The sequence below is a fragment of the Salmo salar genome, chromosome ssa17 (genome assembly GCF_905237065.1).
Source record: "Salmo salar chromosome ssa17, Ssal_v3.1, whole genome shotgun sequence".
NCBI classification, from domain to species: Eukaryota; Metazoa; Chordata; class Actinopteri; order Salmoniformes; family Salmonidae; genus Salmo; species Salmo salar.
This window is the reverse complement of record NC_059458.1, coordinates 58,210,071-58,232,321: the sequence shown is the minus strand read 5'-3', so window position 1 is coordinate 58,232,321 and position 22,251 is coordinate 58,210,071. Positions and strand designations below refer to the sequence as shown.

The 22,251-nt window shown below is 46.7% G+C and overlaps 1 protein-coding gene across 8 annotated transcripts in view; it reads left to right on the top strand.

The window, feature by feature from the left end:
- The window catches only part of LOC106576205 (filamin-C), a 77,527-nt gene that overhangs the window by 15,413 nt on the left and 39,863 nt on the right, over window positions 1-22,251 (top strand). For all 8 annotated transcript variants that reach the window (XM_045699793.1, XM_045699796.1, XM_045699792.1 and 5 more), the window contains exon 2: window positions 17,640-17,888. In XM_045699793.1, coding sequence (XP_045555749.1) covers window positions 17,640-17,888 — 249 coding nt within the window. The remainder of the gene's footprint in view (window positions 1-17,639; window positions 17,889-22,251) is intronic.

Genomic DNA, 22,251 nt, shown 5'->3' with positions numbered 1-22,251 from the left:
TGTGATTTCCGTGGTCTTTATACAGCACTGGGCCTTTGTAAAGTCCTAAATTACACGTCCCACATTTATCCAGCTGCTGGAGCTGCCCCCCAGGCCTATTGTGTGTGTCGGAGGAATGCAGCAGGTCGTCAGCTGGCCTGTGTGTGTGTTTGTGTGTGTGTTTTTATGTGATTATGTTGGATTTGTGTGTGTCGATGTGTCTCTGTTGTGTAAAGGAGGATATACATATTGTGTGTGTGATGATGATGAGGCTGTATGTTGTGTGTGTATCTGTTGGTTGTGCATGCGGGACTGAGTTTGTGTGTGTGTGTATGTTTGTTTGTGTGTTTGTGTGTATGTGTGTGTGTTTGTTTGTTTGTTTGTGTTTGTGTGTTTGTGTGTGTGTGTGGGGGGCAGACCTCTTGTCTGTGGCCATCACTCAGGTCAGACAGGGTCATGTGTTGTTTGTCCTGGTGAGATTCTGAGTTTGAAGCAGGACACTTCCGGCCTTATTTGGGCATCACATAACAGAGTATACTACCTGCTTACACACTGGTAGGACATGTGCTCTTGTGTGTGTGTGTGTGTGTGTGTGTGTGTGTGTGTGTGTGTGTGTGTGTGTGTGTGTGTGTGTATGTGTGTGTGTGTGTGTGTGTGTGTGGGGGGGGTGTATGAGTGCGTGTGCATTTTTGTGTGTGTGTATGATGCTAGAGCATCTGCTATGTTGTGTGTATGTGGTGTTTGTTTGTGTATGTGCGACTGTGTGTGTGTGTGTGTATATATGTGTGTGTGTGTGTGTGTGTGTGTGAGTGTGTGTGTGTGTGTGTGTGTGTGTGTGTGTGGTGTTTGTGTGTATGTGCGACTGTGTATATGTGTGTGTGTGTGTGTGTGTGTGTGTGTGTGTGTGTGTGTGTGTGTGTGTGTGTGTGTGTGTGTGTGTGTGTGTGTGTGTGTGTGTGTGTGTGTGTGTGTGTGTGTGTGTGTGTGTGTGTGTGTGTGTGTTTGTGTGTGTGTCTGTGTGTGTGTTTGTATGTGTGATTGTGTGTGTGTGTATTTGTGTGGTCCTATCCATGGTGTAGCCTATGTATCTGTTCGTAGATTGAACCCTGCGTTTGTATACAGTACTCCTCCTATAATGGCATTTAACAGGGCTTTAATTGATGAGGTGGTGAGAGAGAATAATGGCATTTAACAGGGCTTTAATTGATGAGGTGGTGAGAGAGAATAATAGCATTTAACAGGGCTTTAATTGATGAGGTGGTGAGAGAGAATAATAGCATTTAACAGGGCTTTAATTGATGAGGTGGTGAGAGAGAATAATGGCATTTAACAGGGCTTTAATTGATGAGGTGGTGAGAGAGAATAATAGCATTTAACAGGGCTTTAATTGATGAGGTGGTGAGAGAGAATAATGGCATTTAACAGGGCTTTAATTGATGAGGTGGTGAGAGAGGTCAGAGTTTGGTCAGCTGAGGCTCTCAGTCACAGTTCAGCTCTGCTTTGATTCATAAGGTTGTAGTAATAACAGTTTATTCAGGCCTGGCAGAGATACGTGGGGGACCCTATGCCTGCAGGGGTAAAACTCCAGCCAGGTCACCCGTGAGACAAGTCAGTATTTGACGTCCATCCATGTCTAAGGACATTGGGAGATGATGCGGAAACCGGCTACTAGGGGCAACAGTGAGCGCTGTTACCTTCAAGTAGGTTTGGGTTTTGTTAGGGTGTTGTGGACAGGGATGGCGGATGGGCGTAAGGATCTGCCTTTGATTCTGTATTTGTGTTCGCCTGTCCTGATGTCCCAGTGATAGAGTGAGTGGATAGAGTGAGTGTTCAATAGGAAGTTGTTATTGAGATTGTTATTTTAAGCCTATCCCAAAACGTAACCCTTACCTTAACCATTCAGAGTTAATTCCTAAACTTAACCTTAAACACTTTGAAATTTGACGTTTCGGAACAACTAAGGAAAGTTTACGTTTGAGAAACATAGATGAACGTCAAATTCTGACGTGAGACTGTGAGAGCTTGTTGAATATTCTGTGTTGGTGCACTAAGGGACTTTGGTTGCTTCTCAGGGATTGAAGTGCTCAATCACATTACTTCAGTGTGTGTCTTATAAGCATGACCCTTGACCGTTGTGTACATTTCTCTGGCTTTCAAGCCTTCGTTGTTCAGAGAAGCAGATATGCAATTCATGCCAAGGAAAGGGATTTATCTGTGTGTGTGTGTGTGTGTGTGTGTGTGTGTGTGTGTGTGTGTGTGTGTGTGTGTGTGTGTGTGTGTGTGTGTGTGTGTGTGTGTGTGTGTGTGTGTGTGTGTGTATGTGTGTGTGAGTCTGTTATAAACTGCGCCTGGGAATCCCTCTCCAACAACTATTTGACATTGGCTCCAGCTGGTGTGTTTGTGCGTGTTTTCTTCCTTGGACATTGTCTTTGGGAAATCCTGTGGAAAATGTGAGTCTAAGTGGCTCGCTTCCATACTGTCATTTGTTTTTTCTGTCTTTCTTTCTCCTGTTGGAGAGATACGGTCACTTTTTCCCTCTCTCCGCTCAACTGTCGAACACTCAGTCTATCCACTCACTCACTCACTCTATCCACTCACTCACTCTATCCCCTCACTCACTCTATCCACTCACTCTATCCACTCACTCTATCCACTCACTCACTCTATCCACTCACTCACTCACTCACTCACTCACTCACTCACTCACTCACTCACTCACTCACTCACTCACTCACTCACTCACTCACTCACCCACTCACTCTATCCACTCCCTCACTCTGTCCATTCCTTCACTCTATCCACTAACTCTATCCCCTCACTGACTCTATCCACTCACTCACTCACTCACTCACTCACTCACTCACTCACTCACTCACTCACTCACTCACTCACTCACTCACTCACTCACTCACTCACTCACTCACTCACTCACTCACTCACTCACTCACTCACTCACTCACTCTATCCACTCACTCTATTCACTCACTCACTCTATCCACTCACTCTATCCACTCCCTCACTCTGTCCACTCACTCACTCTATCCACTCACTCACTCACTCACTCACTCACTCACTCACTCACTCACTCACTCACTCACTCACTCACTCACTCACTCACTCACTCACTCACTCACTCACCCACTCACTCTATCCACTCCCTCACTCTGTCCATTCCTTCACTCTATCCACTAACTCTATCCCCTCACTGACTCTATCCACTCACTCACTCACTCACTCACTCACTCACTCACTCACTCACTCACTCACTCACTCACTCACTCACTCACCACCACTCACTCACTCACCCACTCACTCTATCCACTCCCTCACTCTGTCCATTCCTTCACTCTATCCACTAACTCTATCCCCTCACTGACTCTATCCACTCACTCACTCACTCACTCACTCACTCACTCACTCACTCACTCACTCACTCACTCACTCACTCACTCACTCACTCACTCACTCACTCACTCACTCACTCACTCACTCACTCACTCTATCCACTCACTCTATTCACTCACTCACTCTATCCACTCACTCTATCCACTCCCTCACTCTGTCCACTCACTCACTCTATCCCCTCCCTCACTCTATCCCCTCACTCACTCTATCCACTCACTCACTCACTCACTCACTCACTCACTCACTCACTCACTCACTCACTCACTCACTCACTCACTCACTCACTCACTCACTCACTCACTTTATCCGCTCACTCACTCTATCCCCTCACTCACTCTATCCACTCACTCTATCCACTCACTCACTCTATCCACTCACTCTATCCACTCACTCACTCTATCCACTCACTCACTCTATCCACTCCCTCACTCTATCCCCTCACTCACTCTATCCCCTCACTCACTCTATCCACTCACTCTATTCACTCACTCACTCACTCACTCACTCATTCACTCACTCACTCACTCACTCACTCACTCACTCACTCACTCACTCACTCACTCACTCACCACTCACTCACCACCACCACTCACTCACTCACTCACTCACCACTCACTCACTCACTCACCACCACCACTCACTCACCACCTCATCCCCCTCACTCACTCTATCCACTCACTCACTCTATCCACTCACTCTATCCACTCACTCTATCCACTCACTCTATCCACTCACTCACTCACTCACTCACTCACTCACTCACTCACTCACTCACTCACTCACTCACTCACTCACTCACCACCACTCACTCACTCTATCCACTCACTCACTCACTCACTCACTCACCACCACCACTCACTCACTCACCACTCACTCACCACTCACTCACCACCACCACTCACTCACCACTCACTCACTCACTCACTCACTCACTCACTCACTCACTCACTCACTCACTCACTTTATCCGCTCACTCACTCTATCCCCTCACTCACTCTATCCACTCACGCTATCCACTCACTCACTCTATCCACTCACTCTATTCACTCACTCACTCACTCTATCCAGTCACTCACTCTCCACTCACTCACTCTATTCACTCACTCACTCTATTCACTCACTCACTCTATCCACCCACTCCATTCACTCACTCACTCACTCACTCACTCACTCACTCACTCACTCACTCACTCACTCACTCACTCACTCACTCACTCACTCACTCACTCACTCACTCACTCACTCATTCACTCACTCACTCACTCTATTCACTCACTCTATCCACTCACTCTATCCACTCACTCTATTCACTCACTCACTCACTCACTTTATCCACTCACTCACTCACTCACTCACTCACTCACTCACTCACTCACTCACTCACTCACTCACTCACTCACTCACTCACTCACTCACTCACTCACTCACTCACTCACTCACTCTATCCACTCACTCTATCCCCTCACTCATTCTATCCACTCACTCACTCTATTCACTCACTCACTCACTCACTCACTCACTCACTCACTCACTCACTCACTCACTCACTCACTCACTCACTCACTCACTCACTCACTCACTCACTCACTCACTCACTCACTCACTCAATCCACTAACTCTATCCCCTCACTCACTCTATCCACTCACTCACTCACTCTATCCACACTCACTCACTCTATCTCCTCACTCACTCTATCCCCTCACTCATTCTCTATCTCCTCACTCACTCTATCCCCTCACTCATTCTCTATCCCCTCACACACTCTATCCACTCACTCACTCTATCCACTAACTCTTCCCCTCACTCACTCTCCATCCCCTTACTCACTCACTCACTCACTCACTCACTCACTCACTCACTCACTCACTCACTCACTCACTCACTCACTCACTCACTCACTCACTCACTCACTCACTCACTCACTCACTCACTCACTGAACCCTATCCACTCACTTTATCACTGGGACATCAGGACAGGGGTTGACACACACTTGGATGTTATCTGCAGGAAAAAACACTGCAGAGTGATTAGATACCTCAGCACTATGCACACAGGAAGTGTCTGAAGCTGTGCTTCAGTCAAATGGTTCCCCAGGAGAAAGTTAACCCATTAACAGGAAACAGGAGCCGTTCTGTGTTGTTTCCTCATGGAATCCCCCCCCCCCCCACCCTGTGGTGCCATCATTCCTACACACACCATACACACACACACACACACAGACACACACACACACACACACACGCACGCACGCACGCACGCGCACGCACGCACGCACACACACACTCACACACACATGCACACCACAAGTCTGATCTAGCCCATATTTCAATGTATCTTCCAGCTGATATTACATTATCCCCCAGTGAGCAAAACTGGTGGAAAATCCGTCTTTTCACCGGGCCTTCTGTAGTTCTGTTCTGGCTCATACAGGCCAGGTGTCTGAGCTGCATTAGTTTCTCTGTGTTAGCTCTCTATATGTTAGAGACATAGCTGACAGATCAGAACACACAGTCTGATAAAGACCCATGTCTTCATTACCCTTGAGATCACATCCAATCCAATGTTATTTGACACATGCTTCGTAAACAACAGGTGTAGAGGAACAGTGAAATGCTTACTTCCAACGCAGAGTTAAAAAATAGAATGAATGTCACAAGGAATAAATACACAGTGATTTGGTGGAGCATTGTGAGTGTGCAGTGAGCATGGTTATATGTCAGTATGTATGTGTGCAAGTGTGTTTCATAGCAACTATAGAGCCATAATAGACTGAAGTAAAGAGTGGAGCAGTGGGGATCTGTTAGCAATCTGCCAGTCAGAGAGCTGGGTCCTGAAGGGCCACTGCCCAAACGCCAGCTCTGTCCACCCTACTCACTGGTGACCCTTCACGTCTGTTTCTTGAGAGAGAGAGAGAGAGAGAGACAGAGGGAGAGAGAGAAACAGAGGGAAACAGAGAGAGCGGAGGAAAGGAAAGAATGAGACCTGGACTAGAGCCAGACACCTTCACAGTAACAACAAGGGGCTTGTTTTAGCACAACCTCTCCTGCGAAGGCTGTACGCCCGTTAGAGTGCTATAGTCAGCGTCAGTTAGAGTGGGTTACAGTTTGGCGTTGCCCGGGGTAACCAGACAAACAGTGAGTCCCGACACCAGAGCCAATCGAAGCCTTAAAGGTCACTTTGCTCCGAGATGGAGGCGAAACAATTGGTACTGGGCGGAAAGGCCACATTGTCCCCCCCCCGACACCCCCAGTCCAACTGGAGAAAATGTGTTATGCATGAAGTTCTGACATCAGGGCTTTGTGTCTCTGAGCAATAACTTACAACAGGGAGAGAGGGGGAGAAAGAGAGAGAGGGAGAGAGAGAGAGGGAGAGAGAGAGAGAGGGAGAGAGAGAGAGAGAGAGAGAGAGAGAGAGAGACAGAGACAGCAAATCATTTTAGCAACTTAGTACTTTTGTGCTTTACTGCTCCAGTGGAGGAACTGAAGTGGGTTAGTGTGAGCTATTGGATGCCCTCTATTCTCACCCTCTGCTCTATATATCTCTCTTCACTCCATGTGGCAGTGTGGTTGGTGAATGGCACAGGATGGTTTGAATGAGTGTGGGAGACACACCGCTTATCTCCTGTACAGAGAGTAGATATTGTAAAGGCAGGCCCAGGCCAGGTGCCATGAGGCTGAGAGAGGGAGGCGTTTAATCACACACTAATGCCTTGACTCCAGAGACACTGATGCCTCACACACGGACACACACTTGTCGACAGGGCCAAATTCATCTTTCCCGTCAATACCCCCCAACTTCAACCTCTGTCTGACCCCTCTGGAAATTTTCAGAAAACATTCTCATTCCCCATCCCAGCTCCAGTTCGGAATTCTGTCCCCCTCCCTCTCCCTCCAAATGCCCTTTCCTTTTCCCCAAGCCTTTAAGTCATGTGTTTGTTGTTCTTTCCCGCTGTTTGTTCTTCCCTGCATGTTGCGTTTGATCCTGCTGGATTCCAGGACCATGTCATCAACACCGGCTGTTGTTTGCAAGCTGTTTGTTTGCGGAGTTCAACTTCAAGTTACGAGGAAACATTTTGTTTTGTCGAGTAAGATTAGACGAGGCAGTTTTCCAAGATCAATTCAAAGTAGTGGAGGTGTAGCGGTCCAATGCGAAGGGTCGTTATTAACTGTCCAGTAATGTAAAAAAAAACATTGCAATTTGTCAACATTGCAAGTGTTGACAGGGTGACAGTCTTGTTGACAGGTGAGACTACTGAGCCGGGGAGCCTGGGTAATGTCCCCTCCCAATACAGTAGGACACACATGAACGCACGCGCTGACCATTCTGACGCAGTCCTATAGGAGTGTCCCTGTTCAAGCCAGGAGGCTCTCACCATAGACTCCAGTGTGTGTTAGATCCTACACACCCCAGTGCCGGAAATATCAGGCTTTGAAATGTTGGACCAGGATCAAACCTCTGAAGTGATTAAATCAACATCGCTCTCTCTTATTGCATGTGTGATATATGTGTGTGTGTGTGTGTGCGTGCGTATGTGTGTTTAGTACTCTCTCAGGAGTGCTGAAACAGAAGTGTCAGACTGGGAGAGTGTCAATGTAAAGTCCTGCCTTTTTTAAACGGGCACAGTATACCTGAGGGGTCCTCTCTTTCTGGTGTGTTGCTGGTGCAGTAGCACAGCTCTGCAGGGTTTGTTAGTGCTGATCTGCTCTCAGCACCTTGCAGACTGAATGAAACATGAAACTGCCCCCTCGCTGAGCTAAAATGGAGACCATCAGCCAATGATATCAATCTTTCTACATCTGTCCTAGCTCTCAATAACACTCCCCCCTAGCCTACCACTTCCACTAACCTCAAACTACCCCAACTACTGAAACTCCTATCCCCACACCAGAGGAGGCTGGCGGGAGGAGCTCTAGGAGGACAGGCTCATTGTAATAGATGGTATGGAATGTATGGAACAGAGACAAACATTTGATTTCCATATGTTTGATACCGTTCCATTTATTCCATTCCAGACATTATAATGAGCCTGTCCTCCTATAGCTTCTCACCCCAACCTCCTCTGCCCCACACCTCCTCCCAACAGTCCTTCTACTCTGTCCTCCAATTCAAAACCTCTTTCCCCTTTTCCCCTATGGTCCAAGCCCAAATTACTAGCCATCCCTACCTACAACCCCCCCTCTCCCCCCCTCACCTCCCCACCAACTCCCAACCTTATACCCCCTGCACTTACTTGACTGGACCAACTCAAAGATAGGGCTGTTGCGATGACCATACTACCGCCACACTGGTGGTCACGAGTCATGAAGGCAGTCAAATTCCACACGACCGTTTAGTCACGGTAATTAGGCTTCTCCAAGCTCTGATGCTGCTGATGGTCATTAGTAGCCTGCCAAACTTGTTAACTGCCTGGTACTCAGCACTCTATTGTTCCTCTAATTACTCTGACGTCAATGCAAATGTATTTGAAAATCTAATCAAACACTTCATGAGGGCCCATGAGCTCATGTTGCGCAACATTTTGCACAAAAAAACAGAGTGATGGCCTCTACTAAAAATAGGAATAGAAAGCTGATACTCCTCTTTTTAGTAGAGACCTGCTATATTTATTTCTCAACTTTCCTAATATTAAGCACATTGCTTATATTTACAACAGGAGTATAGCCTACCTGGCTGCCATGAAAATAAACCATGTGGAAAAGCGTTTGCAATTTAAGTGCATAAATGACATGTATTTTTCCCCACGGCCCCTGTTTCGATACAGGTGCATGATAAAGGTCCATTCTAAATAAAACAGATTTCACACATATAATATTTAGTATATGTAAAGACAAGATTAAATCAAGAATAGTCTGATGGGTGACAATATTAGCCTATCACGGCAGAAAAGAGCTTCTAGATATCAGGACAGCGATCACTCACCTCAGATTAGACAAAGATTTTTTCAGCAACAACAACAACAACAAGCAGGACTCACACGATATTCTCCAAACACCCCACAGGGCAGACATCCCAATTATTCACAAAAGGAAGCGACGCAGAGGAAGAAGAGCGGGATGCCTCATCCGGACACGAAGAAGGCAACTAGGAAAGCTGCCGTTACCGTCAATATTACTCGCCAATGTGCAATCATTGGACAATAAACTAGACGAGGTACGATCACGAATATCCTACCTACGGGACATCAAAAACTGTAATATCCTATGTTTCACGGCATCGTGGCTGAATGACGACATGGATATTCAGCTAGCGGGATACACGCTGCACCGGCAGGATAGAACAGCACACTCCTAAGAAGACGAGGGGGCGAGGGGGGACGGTCTGTGCATATTTGTAAACAACAGATGGTGCACGGAATCTAAAGAAGTCTCTAGATTTTGCTCGCCTGAAGTAGAGTAAATGTGATAAATTGCAGGCCACACTACTTGCCTAGAGAGTTCTCAGCTATACTTTTCGTGGCTATTTATTTACCACCACAGACAGATGCCGGCACTAAGACCGCACTCAGCCAGCTGTATAAGGAAATAAGCAAACAGGAAACCACTCACCCAGAGGCGGCGCTCCTACTGGCCGGAGACTTTAATGCAGGGAAACTTAAATCAGTTCTACCAAATCTCTATCACCATGTTAAATGTGCAACCAGAGGGAAAAAAATTCTAGATCACCTGTACTCCACACACAGAGACGCGCACAAAGCTCTCCCTTGCCCTCCATTTGGTAAATCCGACCGCAACTCTATCCTCTTGATTCCTGCTTACAAGCAAAAATTAAAGCAGGAAGCACCAGTGACTCGGTCTATAAAAAATGGTCAGATGAAGCAGATGCTAACCTACAGGACTGTTTTGCTATCACAGACTGGAACATGTTCCAGGATTCTTCCGATGACATTGAGGAATACACCACATCAGTCACTGTCTTTATCAATAAGTGCATTGAGGACGTCGTCCCCACAGTGACTGTACGTACATACCCCAACCAGAAGCCATGGATTACAGGCAATATTCGCACTGAGCTAAAGGGTAGAGCTGCCGCTTTTAAGGTGCGGGACTCTAACCCGGAAGCTTACAAGAAATCCCGCTATGCCCTGCGACGAACCATCAAACAGGCAAAGCGTCAATACAGGGCTAAGATTGAATCATACCACAACGGCTCCGACGCTCGTCGGATATGGCAGGGCTTGCAACCTATTACAGACTACAAAGGGAAGCACAGCCGCGAGCTGCCCAGTGACACGAGCCTATCAGACAAGCTAAATCACTTCTATGCTCGCTTCGAGGCAAGCAACACTGAGGCATGCATGAGAGCATCAGCTGTTCTGGACGACTGTGTGATCACGCTCTCCGTAGCCGACGTGAGTAAGACCTTTAAACAGGTCAACATTCACAAGGCTGCGGGGCCAGATGGATTACCAGGACATGTGCTCCGGGCATGTGCTGACCAACTGGCAGGTGTCTTCACTGACATTTTCAACATGTCCCTGATTGAGTCTGTAATACCAACATGCTTCAAGCAGACCACCATAGTCCCTGTGCCCAAGAACACAAAGGCAACCTGCCTAAATGACTACAGACCCGTAGCACTCACGTCCGTAGCCATGAAGTGCTTTGAAAGGCTGGTAATGGCTCACATCAACACCATTATCCCAGAAACCCTTGACCCACTCCAATTTGCATACCGCCCAAACAGATCCACAGATGATGCAATCTCTATTGCACTCCACACTGCCCTTTCCCACCTGGACAAAAGGAACATCTATGTGAGAATGCTATTCATTTACTACAGCTCAGCGTTCAACACCATAGTACCCTCAAAGCTCATCACTAAGCTAAGGATCCTGGGACTAAACACCTCCCTCTGCAACTGGATCCTGGACTTCCTGACGGGCTGCCCCCAGGTTGTGAGAGTAGGTAGCAACACATCTACCACGCTGATCCTGAACACTGGAGCTCCCCAGGGGTGCGTGCTCAGTCCCCTCCTGTACTCCCTGTTCACCCATGACTGCATGGCCAGGCACGACTCCAACACCATCATTAAGTTTGCTGACGACACAACAGTGGTAGGCCTGATCACCGACAACGACGAGACAGCCTATAGGGAGGAGGTCAGAGACCTGGCCGGGTGGTGCCAGAATAACAACCTATCTCTCAACGTAACCAAGACTAAGGAGATGATTGTGGACTACAGGAAACGGAGCACCGAGCACATCCCCATTCTCATTGACGGGGCTGTAGTGGAGCAGGTTGAGAGCTTCAAATTCCTTGGTGTCCACATCAACAACAAATTAGAATGGTCCAAACACACCAAGACAGTCGTGAAGAGGGCACGACAAAGCCTATTTCCCCTCAGGAAACTAAAAAGATTTGGCATGGGTCCTGAGATCCACAAAAGGAGCTGCAACATCCAATGTCCCACCACCCATGCAATGTCCCACCACCCGCCAACCCCTCTTTTTACGCTACTGCTACTCTCTGTTCATCATACATGCATAGTCACTTTTACCATACCCACATGTACATACAACCTCATAAAAGCCTGACTAACCGGTGTCTGTATATAGCCTTGCAACTCTTATTTTCAAATGTCTTTTTACTGTTGTTTTATTTCTTTACTTACCTACACACACACACACACACACACACACACACACATACGTTTTTTTTCTTTGTACTATTGGTTAGAGCCTGTAAGTAAGCATTTCACTGTAAGGTCTACAACTGTTGTATTCGGCACACATGACAAATAAACTTTGATTTGATTTGATCACGTGTGAATTATATATTATCACTTGTGAATGATGCCCAACTTAAGAAACAAAGCCTTTTTTTGCAACTTTTTTTAATCATAGTCGCACATCTCTTGTAGCCTAGCCCGTAGGCCAATATGTTTTAATAAGGTTTGTAGAACAACTAAAGTGGACAAATAACTTAAAATTAAGCACATTAATCCGCTTTACAAGGGGTGTAGAGCTTAACTGGCATACATAAGCAGTTTCAAGTTTGGGGAAGATAATTTTCACCATAAAAATGCACCTTTATAATAAAAGCATTACATGCATAATTGCACTTTTGATAATGGTGTTTTCCGCTAATGGAACATTCACTCTTATAGCCTACTACCATGTGCGCATTGCTGCCCTTATAATGTGAAGAAATAACCTTAGTTTAGCAACATTTTGATCTGTTGCGTCAGCCACATGGAGTAAAAAAGTTTTCAGGATGCTAGTGGTTGTATTAATTTTGGATCTATTGTCACAGCGTCCACAGAAGGTGGCGCCCCTCCCCGGTCGGGTGGTGCTCGGCGGTCGTTGTCGCCGGCCTACTAGCTGCCACCGATCTACGTTTCTGTGTCTTTTGGTTTTGTCTGTCTAGGTCCGCACCTGTTCCTTGTTAGTCATTAGTGGGGGGGTATTTAGTTTGTCCTTTTTGTTTGGGAATTAGTGTGGGATTGTTTCATGTCATGTTCTTTGTGATAGTCGGTATTTTGCGCTGCTTCAGCCACGCCGCGTATTTTTGGATTTAGGCATTAGGGTTGCCAGCCCCGTGTGTTTTGTATTTTGGAGCTGTCCTCCTGTCTGATATTCTGTACAGCCTGCCTTGTGGCGACTTTATTTATCGGGGATTATTAAACATCTGTTCAAACGGACCTCAGTCTCCTGCACTTGACTCTACCCTTTCCTGCTATCAAGGATAGCTGTGACATCTATAGCATCCCACAACTTTCCCAGACTATGTTTGGAATATTTATTTATCGCACAGAACAGAATTGGTCTACCTTTGTACTATGGGGGATAGTAGATTGACATAGGCTTGCGCTTTTGCTGTTCTTTAAGCCTATTCATATTGTTGGCTGATGAAAAGTTAATGTGGATAGTTCCTCCAATATCTTCAATATGCACTTCAGAATTGGATAAGAATGCGCAGTTGCGTCCCCGATGTATCTGTCTTCACTTGTAGCCTGTGATAAAGACCCGATCACGTGATGGAGAAGCGCACAGCAGCTACTGGCCGCAAAAGGCATGGATGTTTTTGGGATGCATTATGGCCACACAAAGGGGATGCCGCTGTGAAATTCTAGGCAATTATCAAGTGCTTGTCAAATTGTGAATGAGTGACTGATATAGTGTGTACAGTCTGCACAAAAAACAAAGCAGAGCTCATACCTTTCAAGCGACTTAAAAAAAATCATCATTAGAGTCTCATCATGCAGCCTTACAATGTATTAAAAATCAAAACATATAGTTCAACGTTTGTAGCACAACTAAAGTTACATGAATAACTCTAAATTAAGCATATAGGAGTACCTATTTCTTTGTTAACCACTCAACACAGAATAGCCGCATGTGCGCACTTCCTTCATCGTTTGGAGAAAATATCCTTTCTATTTTATTCAGCTTTGTTCAATTGTATTTTTCACACTATCAATTAATGCCACGGAATTCTAAGCAAATCTTGTCTGCTAAATTAACTAGTGTAGCCCACAGCCATTTAGAATAGCCAGATAAGGACATAAGGACAACTCAGAGTATGCTGTTCTTCTGAAATAGATTTCTTCTGAAATAGATTCTTCTGAAATACATTACATTTTATTCATATCATGCTTCTTTAGACCTGTCTAAAATAAATAATTGATTTATTGTGCAGGTGTAGGATATAATACATGGATTTATTAGACTTTTTAAAATGTAGATGTTCCAAAGGTCAGCATCAGTGTCTTGTAGGCTGTGTGTGGGAGCCTGGAGATGCTAAATGTGTTTATGTTAATTAACGGTCAATTACCGTGAGACCGACAGTTATTTGCTTGACAATCACCGGCTGACGAAATTTCGTGACTGCCACAGCCCTACTCATAGAGCATTCACAAACACCCCCGGGATGCTAAGCCCCACACAGAGCCTCCGTGGCTCCATTCCCAGAAAGTCCAATCCCCCAAACCTCAGATGGGAGAAACCAGATACCCGTAACATGGTGAACAGGGAAAACATGAGGTTTTCAGAGATTCTTTCTTTTATAGTTAATATTAAGATCCATTGCAGGGTGTATGCTGAAAACATCCTGACCTGGATTCTATGTAGGAGTGAAAGGGGGGGAAAGAATGAAAGGAAAGGAAGAGAGGGAAGAGAAGAGGAAGGAAATGGCTCTGTCAGTGTGCTTGTCTGCTGTGTGGAGTCATGTTGAGGAGTCTGGCTGGAGATTTGAGCAGTTGTGTGGTCTGGAGACCACATACTGAGTGTCTCGGTCTTGACTCGGTCTCTGACAATTATCAGCTTCCATTCAGTCGGTGCATAAAAACGCTCAGACAATTAGACAGCTAAGTCGGGCCGTAGGGGACCTCTGTAATTTTTTTAATTTAATGTATGTGTGTTCGGTGTGTGTGTTTGACTCTGTATTTATGTGTGTCTGTGTTTCATTTAAAAAGACCTCATTTCATTTACCTAGGGGTAAATGGCATCCAGTTTCAGTACACTCTTAGAAAAAAGGGTTCCAAAAGGGTTCTTTGGTTGTCCCCATAGTAGAACCTACATGGAACCCAAAAGGGTTCTACCTGGAACCGAAAGGGTTCTATTTGGCACCAAAAAAGGTTCTAAAAAGGATTCTCCTATGGGGACAGCCGAATAACCATTTTAGGTTCTCGATAGAAGAGTGTAGCACTGACACACAGCTCTGTCCTCTGTCTAGCTTGGTTAATACTTTACAGCTACATGTTAGATGTAGCCTAGTGCTGTTAGGCTGTACTAGCAGTAAACACTTTTAGACAACACAGAGATTAATGTAGACCTGAAAATTGTCATGAGAGATGGGAAAATCCTCAGATGAGTCTGGCCCAGCTGAATGTGTACAGTCAGTCAGGAAACAGACACACAAACACATGACGTACACCCCAAACTTCCACTGCTCCAGATCCTGCAGTAACGCATACACAATCCAGTTGTACAACTGAATGCCTTCGACTGAAATGTGTCTTCCGCATTTAACCCAACCCCTCTGAATCAGAGAGGTGTGGGGGGGCTGCCTAATTTTGACATCCACATCTTCGGTGCCCAGGGAACAGTGGGTTAACTGCCTTGCTCAGGGGCAGAACAACAGATTTTTACCTTGTCAGCTCGGGGATTCAATCCAGCAACCTTTCGGTTACTGGCCCAACGCTCTAACCACTAGGCTACCTGCCACCCCAAGGAGTGTGTGTGTGTGTGTGTGCTTGTATGTGTGTGTGTGAGGGATCATCCAACTAGACAAGACAAATGGATCGCAGCAGGAAGCGAAGAGTAAACATCAGTATGATGAAGACGATGTCTAAGGAGTCCTAGAGTGATTCCATTGCCTAATCCCCCCCACCATCTCCCCCTGCCACCTTATGTGTGATCTCCCTGGTAATCCCCCCCACCATCTCCCCCTGCCGTTTTATGTGTGATCTCCCTGGTAATCCCCCCCACCATCTCCCCCTGCCGTCTTATGTGTGATCTCCCTGGTAATCCCCCCCACCATCTCCCCCTGCCGCCTTATGTGTGATCTCCTGGTAATCCCCCCACCATCTCCCCCTGCCGTCTTATGTGTGATCTCCTGGTAATCCCCCCCACCATCTCCCCCTGCCGCCTTATGTGTGATCTCCCTGGTAATCCCCCCACCATCTCCCCCTGCCGTCTTATGTGTGATCTCCCTGGTAATCCCCCCCACCATCTCCCCCTGCCGTCTTATGTGTGATCTCCTGGTAATCCCCCCACCATCTCCCCCTGCCGCCTTATGTGTGATCTCCCTGGTAATCCCCCCACCATCTCCCCCTGCCGTCTTATGTGTGATCTCCCTGGTAATCCCCCCCACCATCTCCCCTGCCGCCTTATGTGTGATCTCCTGGTAATGCCCCCCACCATCTCCCCCTGCCGCCTTATATGTGATCTCCCTGGTAATCCCCCCCACCATCTCCCCCTGCCGCCTTATGTGTGATCTCCCTGGTAATCCCCCACCATCTCTCCCTGCCGCCTTATGTGTGATCTCCCTGGTAATCCCCCCCACCATCTCCCCCTGCCGCCTTATGTGTGATCTCCCTGGTAATCCCCCCACCATCTCCCCCTGCCGCCTTATATGTGATCTCCCTGGTAATCCCCCCCACCATCTCCCCCTGCCGCCTTATGTGTGATCTCCTGGTAATCCCCCCACCATCTCCCCCTGCCGCCTTATATGTGATCTCCCTGGTAATCCCCCACCATCTCCCCCTGCCGCCTTATGTGTGATCTCCCTGGTAATCCCCCCCACCATCTCCCCCTGCCGCCTTATGTGTGATCTCCCTGGTAATCCCCCCCACCATCTCCCCCTGCCGCCTTATATGTGATCTCCCTGGTAATCCCCCCCACCATCTCCCCCTGCCGCCTTATGTGTGATCTCCCTAGTAAAGTGATCACCGTGGCAGTCGGGCTGGGGCAGCCAGATTCTCATAAAAGCAGAGTAAACACAGATGTTGATGTTGTTGTGCCAGGCAGCTGAAAGCCGAGGGCAGACACCAGAACTCTGTTATTACGATTCTACAACACACTGCTTCTCTTTAGAACAGAACGATCAGATGGCGCTAGTGCAGTAGTGTTTGTGTGTGTGTGTGTGTGCGTGTGCGTGTGCGTGTGCGAGTGCGCGTGCGCGTGTGCGTGTGCGTGTGTGTGTGTGCGTGTGTGTGTGTGTGTGTGTGTGTGTGTGTTGTAGAGGCCCCACACAAAGGGTTAGGGCTAGACCTAATCTGCTCCCCAGTTTGTCCGTTAAGTTGTAACTGTATATGGCAGAGGGCGTAGCCCTTTTCTCCAATCAAATGACCTAGTGGCCTCACGGGTGGAATGTTGTTAATATTTTAATACGCCACTGAAAGTCCGGTGTTTCTATGTCAAGCGGTTTTGATATATTTCAGTGGTCTGTGATGTATATAAAGTGTAATATTGGAATGCAAACTCAAAATGGAATACATTAAACTCTATATCATACATGTTACAGGTGTATTCTTCAATTTAAGCCCATAACCATGTGTGATGTATGTACTTTTGTCTCAAAGTAGATTTGTTTAAAACTACCAAGAAACACTCTGTGTGACCCTGATTTAGCCCACTGCAGTAAAAGGTTCAACTCAAGTTACCTGGGGAGCCAATTTATAGCGACCAGTATCGCTTTCATGGGAGTATTGCTTTCTTGCGCAATACCATAGTCTATTACAATGTTCTTTATTCAGTATCATTACCTTAGTAAATGACCTGACCTTAACCCTCCCCTCTCTCCCCCTTTACAGACAGTAAGGCCATCGTGGATGGGAACCTGAAACTTATCCTGGGTCTGATCTGGACTCTGATCCTGCACTACTCCATCTCAATGCCCATGTGGGAGGATGAGGACGATGAGGACGCCAAGAAGCTGACCCCCAAGCAGAGGCTGCTGGGATGGATCCAGAACAAGGTGCCCCAGCTGCCCATCAACAACTTTCATCGTGACTGGAGGGACGGCAAGGCTCTGGGAGCCCTGGTTGACAACTGTGCCCCAGGTAAGAGCTGATCCAGGATCTGTGACTCATCCCGTTGTTAGACTCTGCTGGCTTGGAGCTGACTCAGAAACAGTTTAGTGTTAGTTAATTTGACTGTAAGGATGTCAAGGCCCTGGGAGCACTGATTGACAACTGTGCCCCAGGTAAGGCTTTGAGGAGCAGTTTGAGTTCAGATTGTCAATCTGTAAGAACTGCAAGAGCTTTGTAAGAGCTGATCCAAGATCTGAACATTCATTTGTTGACAGTAGTCTTCCAGGTTGTAACGAATTTGAGAGCTGTTTGAGGGTTGATTAATCGTCCATACTATTCACAGTACTCTTAACACTAACCTCAGCCATAATTCCAAGTATGTGTCACAGAGAAGTTCCAGAGAAACTCCAGTTATTTATTGTGTTTTTGAAACAGTCTTGTTGAAACACTAAGCCTAATGAGTCCAGGTCAGGGGTAAGGGTTATGTACGTTCAGGCCTTACTAACTGGGGGCCTTGGTTGAAGACAATAGACAATGAGAATGTTTATTTTTGGTGAGTGTATGCATGGCATGTTCTGTGGGGTGGGGGGTAGAGGTTATGGTGCAGGGGCTACCATAGAGCACGACATCAATGAGGAGATCCTATTCAAGGTGGGGATGTGGGCGCAACGTAGGAATGGATGAGGCCAAAAAGAATACAAGCTGCATTCAATAAGCAATATTCCTGAACTGCACAACTTCACATCAGAGAAGGGGAGACCTAGAGGAACCAGAATGGGAGGTGTGTCTTCCGTATGCTCTCCGCTACCACCCCTAACTCTTAATCAGAACCAGCCGCTTCGTCATTATAAAACTATCTGATGAGACAAGAATGAGGGAAAGAGAGAGGAGGAGGAGGATGAGGAGGAGGAGTGTAGGGGGGTAACCAAAAAACGCAGACATTTAGAATCCCCAAACCACAGAGAGATAGATAGTACATAGCCGGTAATTAGAGATCAGGGTCATCAGGGCCTAGCCAGGGGGACTTGCCCGACAACTGCCCTAGATAGAGTGATCCCCGCTGGGGAAGGTTTCATAACTCTAGGCTTGGCTCTCTCGGTGAAGGCCTCTACTAATTTGGACTAGGCTCCTGGCAGGCAGTAAGGCTTTCTAAGACATGGTTCCAAGGGGAACTCAGACTGACCTCGGGTCAGGAGACATGTCTTGTTCAACAGAGCCTCTAATCCTGTGTTTGTACAAATGGTGTGAGACCAGATGAGTGGAATGGCATTAATAAGTTCACAGAGTTAGTTACTCCAGAGAAATGAAGCAAAGAACTGAGGTGCACTGTCTTTTTGTTTGCTGAGTGTCTGTATGTGTGTATAGGTGTTTGTCTTTTGTAGGTGTGTGAGTGTGAGTGTGCGTGTGCGTGTGAGAGAGAGCCAATGTGTGAAGGTGTGCTTTATTTGTTTTCATGTGTTTGGATGCTTCTGAGTGTGTGTCTATGCGTGTTTGTGTGCATGGCAAAGTGTGTTTGCTCAGGCAGGAAGTTGAGAAGTGTGTTGGAGAGAGGCTAAGGTGGGGGAACAATAAACAAACAACGACTCCATTCTCCCCCATGCTGAGCCTGTCTAATTCACTTACCCAGAGCAGCGGGGTCACAGAGCGGGTGTGTGTGTGTGTGTGTTTGTGCTTTACATGTGTGTTTATGGTGTACGTGCCTAATCATGTGTGTGTGTGTGTGTGTGTGTGTGTGTGTGTGTGTGTGTGTGTGTGTGTGTGTGTGTGTGTGTGTGTGTGTGTGTGTGTGTGTGTGTGTGTGTGTGTGTGTGTGTGTGTGTGTGTGTGTGTGTGTGTGTTTGTGTGTGTGTGTACATTTCAGCTTTTCAGGGTGAGTGTGTGTTTATGGTCTAGGTGTCTGTATTAGTAGTGTTTACACTGCGGTTACACAAATCTCGGACACTGAGCAGGACTAACTAGCAGGTTTTATTCTAGGCTTTGACCGTACAGGGCTCTGTTTCTCTCTGCACTCACTCGCATTCGTACTGATAGATCCAGAACAAGCTATACACTCACAGTACACATAGCGTTAGGGCAAAGTTCAATTCTCTCACGTTCTCTCGCAGTGACACCTCTGCCTATATGCAGACTACGAACTGCCACTAGGCCCGTGCTCAGGGGCCCTGACCTCCAGTGGGACCCCATTGATTTTGTTAGCCACTCGTAATTCATGGCAAAATGTGTAGAACTGCAGGGAATTATCTTTGAAAATGCAACATTTTCTCTCCATCCCTGGAAAAAACAAATCTCGCTAGGGGCCCCCCAACCAAATCTCGCTTAGGGCAGCCAAAACGCGGCCCTCTTCTCTTGTCAGCACAAAATGTAACATTCAGGACCGTTCACCCATTAGCAAGAAATGTGACACATACAGTAGAGCATAAAAACAACATTGTACTTTTCTTTTCCTACTACCATTGCCTTTGCTGATAACTTGGGAAAATGTACTTACTACGATTGTGATATGTGGTTGGTTGCCTCACCTAGCTATCTTAAGATGGATGCACCAACTGTACGTCACTGTGGATAAGAGCGTCTGCTAACTGACTAAAATGTAAATGTAAAATTTAATAACTGTTTTGTGTGAAACTCAAACTGCTCTCAGACCTGCTATCCTCTACAGCGTAGTTAATTGGTCCCGACACCTCGAGTTCCCCTGATTCAGCCAAACCCCTTCCCAGCAAGGCGCTGGAGATGGGTGTGCTGCAGACTGCAGTGTGGAGGCAGTGGGTTTCTGGCTGTTGTAACAGCATGGAGAGTGTCAGAGTAGAGAACACAGCAGCGAGGAACTCAATAAGTGAAAACACATGTAGCATGCCGCATTTCCTGGCAAACACATTATTGTGTGTGTGTGTGTGTGTGTGTGTGTGTGTGTGTGCGTGTGTGCGTGTGTGCGTGTGTGCGTGTGTGCGTGTGTGCGTGTGTGTGTGTGTGTGTGTGTGTGTGTGTGTGTGTGTGTGTGTGTGTGTACTCATGTATGTTGTTAAGGAGCAACAGGAACAAGGCAGAGGCCTCTCTGTTAGAAGTAAGGGCGGACAGTAAAACAGTGAAAGTAAAGCGTATTGTCCGTAAATTAAGGAAAGGTTTGCTCGTGGCTTGAGTCCATGCCTTGTCCAATGGTATATTTACACTAGAATACAACAATAAGCCAGGATTAAGCAACAGGGAACGGAGAGGGTTTGGACACACACACACACACACACACACACACACACACACACACACACACACACACACACACACACACACACACACACACACACACACACACACACACACACACACACACGATTCCACAGCAACGTTAACACAGCATCCTATCCTGAGGTTGATACCATCTCCTCAGAGTGAAATGTTGCCCATCAGATTTTACCCGACACACCCCTCTATCCACCCCCTCTGAATGGCCCTCTCTCACCCTCACACTACCTGGTCACAGACCCCCCAGGGCCAGTAAATCACACCTCAGCCTAAAAGAGGCACATTAAACAGGTATGAGTTGGTCGAAAAAGGTACTAGTTTATACTACTGGCCAGTTGTACAGGGCTCATTAAACATAATGACCCATTTTGAGTTGTGCGTGTGCATTGAGTGTATGATGGTGTGTGTGTGTGTGTGTTTATGGAACACAAACAAATATGAGGGTCAGGTACAGCTCTTTGGCAGTGTGGGAGAATGCTTTGGGGGTTTATGTTCCTCTCCGGTTAGTTTTTCAAAATCGCCAAGAGACCCCTCACACACTCACTCTCTGCCATGTATTTGTTTAGTATCCTTTTGCCTCACACCTCTGTTTTCATACGGCTCCTGGCAGTAGTGGGGTTTGCGCAAGGAAGCCACACTGAGCTGAGAACAGTCTAGATGACAGCTAATGAAACTTATGGAATATGTATTGCCATATACTGAGGTGGGCGAAACAACAGTAAAAAACAACAAACCACTCTGTCACATTGAGTAGTGCTGAGCCCTCTTTCCCGTTCCACAGTCTGTGGATACAGCCCGGTCTCATAGACTAGACATAACATAGTACATGTACATCCTGGACACTCAAATTAGTATTATACTGTATGTTACATTTGATATGGTTACATAAGACAGAAGGTTACTTAAAACAAAAAAGAAAGGAGGGTGCTTGGTCTTGATGGATGGGTGGGCATACAATGCGAATGTCTAGTAACGCAAAGGTTGCGTGTTCAAATCTCATCACGAACAACTTCATCATTTTAGCAACTTTTCAGCTTCTTACTACTTTTTAGCTACTTTGCAACTACTTAGCATGTTGGCTAACCCTTCCCCTAACCCTAACCTTAATCCTAACCCCTAAACTTGCTAACGTTAGCCAGCTAGCTAATGTTAGTGA